This window comes from Poecilia formosa, unplaced genomic scaffold (genome assembly GCF_000485575.1).
Source record: "Poecilia formosa unplaced genomic scaffold, Poecilia_formosa-5.1.2 Scaffold489, whole genome shotgun sequence".
Classification (NCBI taxonomy): domain Eukaryota; kingdom Metazoa; phylum Chordata; class Actinopteri; order Cyprinodontiformes; family Poeciliidae; genus Poecilia; species Poecilia formosa.
The window spans coordinates 113,837-125,479 of NW_006800428.1; the positions used below are offsets into that span (position 1 = coordinate 113,837).

The 11,643-nt window shown below is 42.9% G+C and overlaps 1 protein-coding gene across 4 annotated transcripts in view; it reads right to left on the reverse strand.

Annotated features, from left to right (window-relative positions):
• Positions 1-7,022: 7,022 nt before the first annotated feature.
• wdr7 (WD repeat domain 7) overlaps positions 7,023-11,643 on the reverse strand; it is a 41,041-nt gene continuing 36,420 nt past the window's right edge. For all 4 annotated transcript variants that reach the window (XM_016664483.1, XM_016664484.1, XM_016664482.1 and 1 more), the window contains one exon: positions 7,023-7,297. In XM_016664483.1, the coding sequence (XP_016519969.1) occupies positions 7,038-7,297 (260 nt within the window). In that variant the 3' untranslated portion in view covers positions 7,023-7,037. The remainder of the gene's footprint in view (positions 7,298-11,643) is intronic.

Below are 11,643 nucleotides of genomic sequence, written 5' to 3' on the forward strand. Positions count from 1 at the left end.
AGCAGGCTGTTGCTAGGTAACCAAAGAGTTAGTAAGTTACTCATTAGGTTGTTGCTAGGTAACCAAAGAGTTAGTAAGTTACTCATTAGGTTGTTGCTAGGTAACCAAAGAGTGAGCAAGTTAGTAAGTTACTCAAGAGGCTGTTGCTAGGCAACAAAAGAATGCGGTTCTGGATCATATCAGTAAGTCTTGAATATTCTGTCAGATGTTGTATCTTTTGATATTGATCACGTAAATTGCAATATATATATATATATATGTATATTTATTGATTTATTGTCCAGTCCTGCGTTAAATAATAAAAGGTTTGACATGTTTCAGACCATCAGGATGATGCCTGATCTGTAACGACGCTCCTTTTAAACTCCATAAATAAAATGTCTTCCTGTAAGGAGTGAAGCCGTTGGGAGGAGAAGCCTGCTGCGCTGCGCAGTCTGAGGACGGAGACAGCAGGTCACTTCATAGCTGACCTGACATTTGAGCCAGACTCTGTGGGGACGGGCTGACCATTAAGAGTCCAGAAAACACCCCCACCCTCAATAACACGCTCGCTTCCCCAAAGACGAACACCCACAGCCCACATGAGCTTCAGCTTCACCTGCAGGATCCTCTAAGACCAGGGAAAGCTCGCAGAGGAAACGCGTCGCTGATCAATACGGCGTCTTCACTTTAAATGCAAATACAGAAAGTCGCGTTATGAAGAAACATGGAATAACGGAGCAATGATTTACTTTAGTTATGATCCTGCAGTGACTCTAAAGGTCCTCGCTTCTCCAGAGACGCTCGACTAATAACATCAGCTGGATCTCCTGGCATTTCATCCCCCAGTCCACCTTAAATGGCAATCCAGTCCCTCTTTATTGGTTTATTTCTGCACACAGGCGGCTGAAACGTTCCTGCAGCTCCACCGACAGACGAAACCAGAAATTAAAGATCCTGACCATCAGCAGGAAGAGGCTTAAAAACCTCCACAGATTTTAACCATCTATCAAAGGTTTAATCTGGATTTCTGCTCATCGGTGCACTCCTTGGTTTCCATAGATCAGAGTGACGGCAGCCAGGCGGCCATCTTGTTTCACAGCTTCTATTAATTTGAACTTTGAATTTTTTTTGAAAGCCTGTCATGATGTTTTGCTGCATGATAAATTGTCCCAATAATTATTGCAATAAACGATAATATTGTTGTTTTAAGATCATTTTCAAGTAACATATTGGTAATAAAACAATAAACTTTAATTTTGAAATAAAAAAGGAAAAATATTTTAAATATCTATAATAAAAAAAACAATAAATAAAAAGGATTCAGAATAATAAAAAAATCATAACAATGGAAATTAGAGTTAAATGTAATTAATCATGTTTAATTACTTTTCAGGCCTTTTAATGAATTAATAGTCATAATATTACCAGAACAGATCAGTGATTTGATAATAACTCCTAAACCAAAAACAAAAACTGAGGAATCTTAAACATGTTGTGATGTTATACTTTGGTGTGTTAAGAATAAGGAAACATTTAATCTTTTAACAAATCAGCATCAAATTATTATTTAATCGATTGTCCAAACGTGTGAAATAATCACATATCTTTTTTTCATAATTTTATGACTTTTGTCCAAGTGAAATGACGTCTTATTCTGCTAATGTTGTGACTAATTTCCTATAATTAGTCGGCTTGATTGAAATAAATGCCACTTGTTGAACATACTTTATCTTTTCACAAAAAATCAAAAACTCTAATTGGTGATGAAAATTCCTTTAGATTTTATTTTAAAGCCATATTGTCCAACCTTAGCAGAGATTTTACTGTAAATTATCAGATATTTTCAGTACAAATACATGTAAAATTAGGCATTAATGACTCGGTTCTGATGACCTGAGCTGTGAAATCTGCAGGATATTTTAAAAACTGGATAAAAACACACCGGATGCAAATTAAGGCGCTTTTTTTCACTTTTCAACTTCTGGAAATCTGGTCCAATCGTCCTGCTGGTTCAGAATCTTTGGGCTTTAATTTTTACAACAGTTAATTATCAAAATAAATTGACATATTTTTCAGAGAAATTCCCTCCAATCTGCGACAACCAGCAGCGGATCTGATCTGATGCATAAATCTGAGACAGAAGCTGCCTCGTCTTAATGAGTTGTTGGCTGGCAGAAAACGCGCCTCATTACCAGACGCAGCGTGTTAAAGAGTGGAGCGAAGGAGCGAAGGAGGGAGAAGTGAGTGTGAAATAGTGACAGATTAGTGACGTCTAAAATTTAGCGGGCTGAAACGAGCGCTAACAGGCTTTGTGTTTTCTTTCCCCAGCTGCCCTCTGCCTCTTTATCTGCCTGCGTTTGAGCCTAAATGAGAGCTGAAGGTAAATCAATGAGGGACTTGGTTAGTGGATGAAAGCTGGATGAGACCGGCTGCAGGGAGACGGGAAAACTCAAAACCAGGCTGCAGCATCACATTTTAAAGACCAATCACATGAAATAACCATTTATAAACGAGAAAAATGAAATTCAGATTAAAAATTAGTTTAGGAAGAACATAGTGAGGAGTGTGACAAACAACAAGAGTAGTAGGAATATTTAATGTAGCATCTATGCAATTTACATGTCAGGATTCTAAATGTTTTAAATGCCAAAATGATTTAACTTTAATTATCTATTAGCTCGACTCAGAGTAGCTCTACGTTTGTTTCAAGCATCTTTGGGTAGCTGTTAGCTTCACTGCGTAGCTCCTAGCTTCACTATGTGTTACTGTTAGCTTGACTCTTGGCATCTGTTAGCTATTTTTATTATTAACTCTTGGTAGCTGTAAATCATTAGTGGTCAGACTCAATTAATTTTTTTTTTACCCGAGTTAATTGCAGGGTCTGTAATCATTCAGTTTTCCAGAGTTTCAGGAAGTCCTGATCATTCATGGAGCTTCTTCAGAAAAGTAGCAGCTTGCATTAGCGTTAGCTGCTACATGTTTAGCATTGAGATGCTATTTTAGGCTTGAATGGTTTTGCTGATAGGCTAACCACTTTTAGCACAACTTGGACACAACAACATTGTTTTTCATCGTCCAATCAGATCGTTTTAGGAGAAATTAACCCCCAATGGGCCGATAGGAGCAGCTTCCATCTCTGTCAGTAGAGGATGTTGCTTGTGCGTCAGAAATACGGCTGTACCAGAAACAGAATACAAAGGTCCCAGCTTAGAACTTCTATAAAGTGACTATTACTTAAACTCTGAGTAATTAATGAATTAAAACCAACATGTTAACATCCTGGCCCCCAAAAAGGCCCTTCAACTCAGGACCCATCCCAGCGAAGCGAGGATGAAGTTCAAATTAAAAGCGTTTTATTTGTCTTCCTGCTTTTAATCGTTGCCTTTCCAATACCGCCAAGTGAAACTCAATTTCCAATCAGCTCTCATGAATGTTTGAAAATGCCACAGTTTGCAGCAAACAGTCTCAGGAGGAGCTCTGGGTTTCCTGACATTTACCTGTGAGCTGAGACTAAACTGAAGTGCAGCTTGTCCCTCTCTCCGCCCAGCGCTCCTCCTGCTGTCATCCGTCCATCCTTCCTCTCCTCCGCTCCATCTCCCCAACATTTCCCCCTCTCACTCTGTGAAAACATCAATCTCTGCCCTGCTGTATGGACTACTGTACCCTGCCTTTCACTGGGCAGACAGCTCTCATTCATCACACCCCGCGCCGTTCGCCAACAACACCAACAACAGCGATCCATCTTTCAATTTCATAACTGGAGAGAGGAGGGAAGAAAACAGGCTAACAGACGGAGAGGAAGGTATGGAGAGAGAGAGAGGACAAAACATGTTTTTAATCATCCTTTAGGGTGCTGGGCTTTAAAGGCATCCTGTGTTTTCTTTATGGTATGCTGATTTTGAAGTATTTTGTTGGAAGGCCTCAAAGACAGAAAACTGAGACAATTCCTCTGAATCCTAAACTAAAGCATAAACCAGGGTGTAATAATCACAATTATCTACAATCTAATATAGAGGAGCATCAATAGAAGTCTGGAAGTTCAGTGATAGGTTGTGCTTTAGTAGCTTGAGATATTTAAAGGGAATGTATTATTAAATATTCAAGTATTGCACATTTTTGTACTTCCATTTGGGTCTCAACTGTTTCTAAAAATCATCCAGCGCACATAAGAAAAAACCTCCAGCCCGGTTTCGGTAATAAGCTCGTTTTCTGGTGTCTGGAAAATGAGCCGTTTCAAAATCCTCCAGAAAGTAACGTCACAAATCAGCAGCAAGCGCATGTTACCTAGCAACCACAGCAGAGTTCCACCCCGTCACCTAGCAACTACAGCAGAGTTCCGCCCCGTCACCTAGCAACCACAGCAGAGTTCCGCCCCGTTACCTAGCAACCACTAAAGAGTTCCACCCCGTTACCTAGCAATCCAAGCTGAGCTCCAGCACGTTTGGTCTGTTTGCACTGCACAATGGCTGCTGGAAAAGACAAGTAATTGTTTTGTTGACGACTCACCATCCAAAAACCGTTTCATACATTCTTGTTGGTTGCGAAGGAGGCTCTACTTATGCTTTTCAAAGATGTACGGCTGTATAACTGAGTGTCTGTCTGTAGTCATTTTAACGTGTGAATGTAAACGTTGAGTTGGGGGGGCGTGGCCAACAGCAACTTATTAATTTAAAGTGACAAGATGACCTAAAACATCTCATTCTGAACTGAGCAGGCTGAAATCTCATTGTCTAAGAATTATTTTGGGCAATAAATATACTGAAGATGTTTTGTATAGACCACAGACCTACACTAACCTGTTCGATGACGCATCGTATCCAATCATTCTGTATTCCTAATTTCAAGACTCAAGATATTTCAAATTCTTCAGTATCTATAAGGATCCTGCTGGAAGATGGAGGGTGTCTGTAAATCTCAGTGATATGACCTTTGTGCCCTCAGGCGCCGCTGCTCTACAAACCCTCATCTCTCTCAGATCAATACATCCACACAGACTCAGGAGACCTTGGAAAACCAGCGTCATCAGCAGAGCCGCTGCTGCATCCAGAAAACACACAAAACAAGAAGGGCCTCTGCAGGACGGAGGAAGAACAGGGTACTGCTACTGGTCTGCTCCCAGTTCCTGCTGGTCCCAGTAAGGAGTCTGGAACTGGAACAAAATCTTCACTTTTATGAGTTAACTATAACATCTGAGCTGTTATTCTGGGTACTTACCTGCAAATACCCAGAGAAAAGTGACAATGCATTAAGCTGCAGCTTTAGCCTTCAGCTAGTGTTGGTTGTCGCTATCAGCTAGCTACAACAACATCAGAGCACAAAAATCAATCTTTGATTTAATCTATTAATGTTGATGGTTTGGCCACACACTGATTTCAAATCAATATAAAGGTGTCTCTCAAACATTAAAGCAAAAACTGCCCTGTTGTGGCTACACACAGCAGTCACTACGCGCTCACCTAGGAGGGAAAACATCGCTAAGCCTGTTGTAAGAAGCAACTAATAAAATATTTAGTGGTTTTGAACCTTTAAAATGAGCCTTTAAATGAGTTAATCACATAAAAAATGACACTGTTCAGCTTTAAGTCCTCAATAAAGAGAGAAAAGTGAATGTTGGACACCAGGAAACATTTACAGGAACAACCTGAACCTGAAGCTCTTCCTGGTTTGATGTCGTCACTTTGGGAGAAAGAGGAAGCGTCATGAATCAGGAAACGCGTCATTATTTAAACCATGTGATTCTCTGCCTGGAGTTTCTCCATCTGATCAGGTCTGTGTTCACTGACTCCAAACAGGTGAGCTGGATGCTGGCTTCACGCTCCACAGCCTATCAGTGGGAGCGCAGGTCCTGTCGCCGGGCGGATGCCCCCCGAGGCAGCCTATCAGAGCTCAGGAGCAGCGGGACGGAAGAGCAGCCTTACTTAGTGCAGGTTTGATGCCCGCCGAGGCGCGGCACAGCGCGGCGGTGTGTGAGGAATCAGAGCAGAGCTCCTTAAGGTGTCAGGCCTGGCGGGTGAAAATCAATCCCGTCTCTCTGCTTACCGCTAATCCAGCACTGAAGTTTGTAGTTTGTGAGCTGTGGAGTTATGAGTTTGGAAAAGACGATGATTCTGGAGCGAAACCTGAGCCACTACAGCTGTTTTCATATCGGAAAAACATGAAAAAGTCTAAATAAATCAATAAATGATAATAATGACGATGTACATTTGTATAATATTTATAAATTATCAAAAAGTTTCAAAATGTTTTATGACTCTCCAAATAAAAGGAGAGTTTGACAACTTTTAATTAACAATCAATGACTTCCTGTTTCCTGTTCTAATGGGGAAGACTAGAAAACATTCTATTTAAGAGCCAAATATGTGTTTATCTTCAAGAAATGACAAAATCCAAAATTATCACACACTGAGGACAGGAAGGGAGGTAACATCAAGTCTCCATGACAACCGTTAGACGCCATCTACGTGGTGTCCAGGTACTAAGAGTACGGAGGCTGATGAAAACATGAGTGATGCAAACTCCAAAACCCAAAAATGTTAAAAAATTAAGACAACATAAAAATGTCTCAACCACAGAAACCAGAAACAAAAGGGAAAAGTCACCAAGAGCAAAAACAACACAAAACTGAAGTCCTCCAGGCCACTAGGGGGAGCCAACCACCAGATCATATGAGACCAGATCCTCAGAAACGACGGGAAGTCCAGAAAAAAGTTGAAAGAAAAAAAATTATTAATCATATTCTATGGTATTTAGCAGATGCTAATGCTAAGGCAGTGCTACACTAATAAACTTGACGTAGCATTTTCTGTTGTGCTTGTTTTGGGGTTTGCATCATTCTTGTTTGTTTTGAACAAAATCGTTTTGTGTCCAACCATCACAAACATAAACACACGTGTTTTATTACAGTGAGAAGCTCAGAAACACTTCAGGCGGGTCACATGGAAGCACAGTAGAGGATGTGTGATGCTGTGGGATCCGAGTTGAAGTACACGGTGTAATGAACTGTAATATCGCGACTTTTTAGATAAAAGCCAGGTGACCTTTGACCCAGAGGTTCCTCAGGGTGTGAGGTCATCCTTTCTGTACTTACAGGTGTGTCTGGCCAGTGAGTAGTTGGACGAGCCGCCGCTCGTCGGTCCGAAGCCTTCCGGCACCGCTCCGCCGGCTCGAGCGCGCGCTGAACCTTTCGGCGGTTCGATCTCGGCGCCGAACTCGGCTCCGATGACGCCCAGCAAGACGATGGCGGTGGCCTGCTTCCGCCGCTCCTCGTACGAGTTGGAGATCTTCTTGGCGTTTGGCGGGAGGTTGGACAGGCAGCCTGGCGGAGGAGCGGAAACAGAAACGGTTCAGAGCAGCAACTTCCTGTGGTTTACTCTGCTGAGTGACAACTGAATCTTAACACTTTGGATCCTTAATCCTGATTTTACGAGAGAAATTCAACTGTTGGACTTTAGCAACAAGCTTTAACTACTTTACTGAGAAAAGAAGAGCAGCTAGCATGAGCTGTCGCTTCTTATTTTCACTGGTCTTGGCCGTAACCAACCGTTCTAACGATACTTTACTCACTCACTCTTTGGTTGCCTGGCAACTCTCATTCTTTGGTTGCCTAGCAACTCTCATTCTTTGGTTGCCTAGCAACAACCTGTTGAGTAACTTGCACAGCAGCAGATTAAATTTTAGCCACTGAAGCTCATAACTGCTTAAAAATAGACGACGACACGGAGTGAAAACTGTGGATAAAACAGGAAACGTCTCGCCACCAGACTCATATTTCAGATATCTAAAACAAAAACATAATCAATAATTTCTGACAGACTGATATGAGAGGTTTGTGTCGTTTTTCAGCCATATTGTCCAGCAATAATGGGAGGATTTATGGACGGAAGGAGGAAATGAAGCATGGTGTCTGGTGGTTTTCAGGCGATGCTGAACGGAGCCATATAACTGAAGGCCCTGAAGACTCTGTGTTTTCTGAGCAAAGAGACTAAAGACGACGTCCAGAACTAAACATGAACCAGAGGAACCAGAGAAGACAAAGAGCTGAGCCCTTCCTGCTGCACGTCGGAGCTGCTGCTGGTTTCCAGGCGTCTAAAGATGGCGTCAGGATAAAGGGAGACTTTTTTCACCTTTTCATTTCTTCTTTTGACGCTGGAAAAGCTGCAGGCCGGCCTGTGAGTCTCCAGTGAGCTGATAACAAGTGAGCGGCACACTTCTTTTGTCCCGGCATTAATCACCACACAGGCACACGCCTCATTGTGGCTCTGAAAGCCTTTAGTCACACTGGGAACGCATTGAAACGCCCAGACGGCCATGTTCACAGCCTCCTGCCAGGGCTGGACGCGTGCGGCCGCTTTGTGAGGGAGGGAGCGCCTCTCCATTGTGTCCGCCGAGGCGACCCCGGAATAACCTCCTTTGTGCGCGCGCGTGCGGCGGGGCCGGCTCAGCGGGGGGCCGAGGCGGCGCACGAGCCGTCAATGTGTGTTGCACAGTGGGAGATAAGAGCTGCGGATCAAAAGACCAACGAGCAGCAGAAAACGCCGAGAGAGGAAGAGCGACGCAGCGCTGAGAGAGATTCAGACACAATCACTTCCGAAAGGTGGAGAGAGCTGCACCACCTGAAGGCTCAGGGAGAGACGGCCAACATTAGAGCTGCACGGAGAGCTCAATTAACCCGGCACCGGGCTGAAGAACCGGCACCAGGCTGCAGAACCGGCACCAGGCTGCAGAACCGGACCCAAACGTTTCTGTAAACATATAGAGGCTGAAGCTACAGGATCACCAGTAGAAGCTGCATCTCTATCAGTGGTGGAAACTGCTTTGCTAACCTTAAAGCGCTAATCATGAACATTACTTCCATTAATGCTAAGCGCCATACAAACATGGTATTTAGCAGAAGCTAACACTAAAGCGCTATACCAACACAGTATTTTTCATATGCTAAATACTGTGTTGAGCCATCCAAAGCATTGCATGGCTCTGTGCCTTACCAGAGGCACGCAACTATGAGAAAACCTCCAGCTTGGAGGTCATATCTACTTCCTGTTTATCACAGCCATATGTAGCATCAACACCTCATAAAGTCAAGCTTAACGTATTCTGGTTGATTAGTTTCAAACCTGCCTTATTCACATTTTTTACTTTTTTTTTGTTAATTTGCATGAGAACTGGATGGAAACAGCTTCTGTTGCTGATTTTCATGCAGACAGATTCATCCAGAGATATTTACTGGCTGCATCTCTCCCAGCTGAAGCCACCAAGCTTTCTGCTGTGGGAGATGTTATCATCCCACACGGAGCCGAACGAAGCACCGTCAGACGGCCATTTGATCCCAAAACAGCTGACTGTGCAAACGCATCCCAGAAGCATCCCAGGTGGAATGAAATCCAAGATGGATTCCAGTTAGGTGAGTAAAAGCATCCGCCTGGGCAGACGCACAGCGAGCCGCTGCTCAGGCTGAGGTCCGATCAGCGCATGACGAAGGCCAGCGCCGAACGAAGGCCAGCGCAGGACAAAGGCCAGCGCAGGACGAAGGCCAGCGCAGGACGAAGGCCTGCACTGGCCTCCAGGAGTTTCATACATTATTTTTCCCTTTTTTCTGCTCATTTTTCAGACGTGCTCCCTGCCCACATATTTCCATACCGCTGCTCTTCATAATGAGATTGCTAAAAGCCAGCTGTCATTTGGAAGAAGGCCCAGCAGCTGATAAATGGATTACATGTGGCATCCCCCGGCCAGACCGGGCCAGCAGATAACAGAATTACAGATGGACTCCCAGCCAGAATCCCTAAAAAGTTCAGATTTACAGAGAGAGTGAAGAATAAAGACACCAAAGACTGCAGGGCTTCTGACCAACTGATTCACAAAGCAAACGGCCCTAATGAGGCCGCGGAGCGAATTTACGATGTTCAGATACAGATAAAGATGGAGAGATGCCAGAACAGGGTCAGTAGCTGCATTTCCAAACACCGTGAAATTTCACAAAATGGGATTGTGAACAGAATTTTGCTTAATGGAAACATGGAAATTGTGAAAAAACTTGTTTTGCGCTAGCATGAGGCGAATTTTCCTCCACAACAAAATTAATGTTTCTCAGAACTGCAGTGGAAATTTTATTTCCATGTTTTGTGACTAATTTTCCTGTTAGCATTTTGCAAAATTTGTATATTTTGCACAACTAAAAACACTTTTTTACATTCTATGACTAAATTTGTGTTTTGCCACACTTTTGAGATCACACGAGTCGTATGATCAAAACCCGGATGTTACTACTGACAGAAGAGACAAAGAAGACAGGAAGTGATTGGAGGACGACGGTGCTGCATGTTTTTCAACAACTTCTTGTGTGAAGAAACTTTTTTTTTCATATGTGATTTTAACACAATTGCAAAATTGTCTTTTTCTACAAAGTCCTTTGGGGAACTGATGCTGATTCAGGCGGTTGATGCAGATTTAAAAACAAACGTTTCACTGATGCAACATGAAGTATTCACCAGGTCTTTGCTCTGATTTTAATTTGTAAAAGGAGACAAGAAAATCTAACTAAAATACAAAGATTCAGTTAAATAAACCCGTCAAAATAGAGTAATAATGAGAATCGTCTTCTCATTTCACTAAAATATTGTGTGTTTAGTTTCTGTTTTCACGTAGCAGGTAAAAATAAAAAGCTGAATAGTGTTTCTGTGTTTCTGTTGTTCTGTTAACTGGACATTTTGGCCCTGATGCTGAATCGTTTTGTCTAAGATGAACTTTAGTCTGAAGTTTTCCAGCGGAGCTTCGGCGGCCGGTTTAGTTTCCTCCGGTCCGAACCTGCAGCCGCTCTGCTCCGCGGAGCCACTGATTGATTTTTGAAGCCAATCGATCGGCTTCCTTCGCAACCAGCAGATCTATTATAATGACATTGCATCTAAATCCTATTTGTGGGCCAACCTACTCCAAAACATAACCCAATAAAGCACAGAGGAGGACGGAGGAGCGCCCCTCCGCGCTCGCCTCCGCTCGGCTGAATCTTCATAAAAACGAGAAATGGAGCTGGATAAAAAGGAATTCTGGCAGAAATGACATTATCCATGAAGGAAGGAATGAATTAGAGGAAAGACGGAGCGCCGTAATGCAGCAACCTGTGGAGCCCGACCGGCCCGGACGGACAAATTAAGGACACGTCATGAAAACAACTGAAATGTCACTCAGCAGATAAAACTGTGACCTTTAAGACAAAGATCCGATAAAATGAATAATTCACATCAACATTGTTTTAAAGAGCACTTTGTATTTCAGTTTACTTTCTTCATGGCTTTTGTTCTGATCGGATGCAGAAACCAAGATGTTCTCAGAAACGTCTCCAAGACGAAACGAAGAGAAATGAGAGAAAATACAGAAAACTGTAGAAATCAGCAAGAAGAAGAAAAGACAAACGGAGACGAGGAATGAGACGAGTTGAGATTAAATTAAAACTCATAAAATCCTCAGATCAACGACGACGGGTCATAAAAACACAGCAGGAGTCGAACCCAGTCTGACAGGTGGAGCGTCGAGATGCTGACCTGTCATTTCTCCAAGTCCAGCTTCAAGTCTTCAGGTGAAGGTAAAAGACAAGTTTAGTTTCTGGGAGAAAGAAAGTCGAGTCCAAAGTCTTTAAAGGGAAAATCCAACCAAATCCAAGTCTGG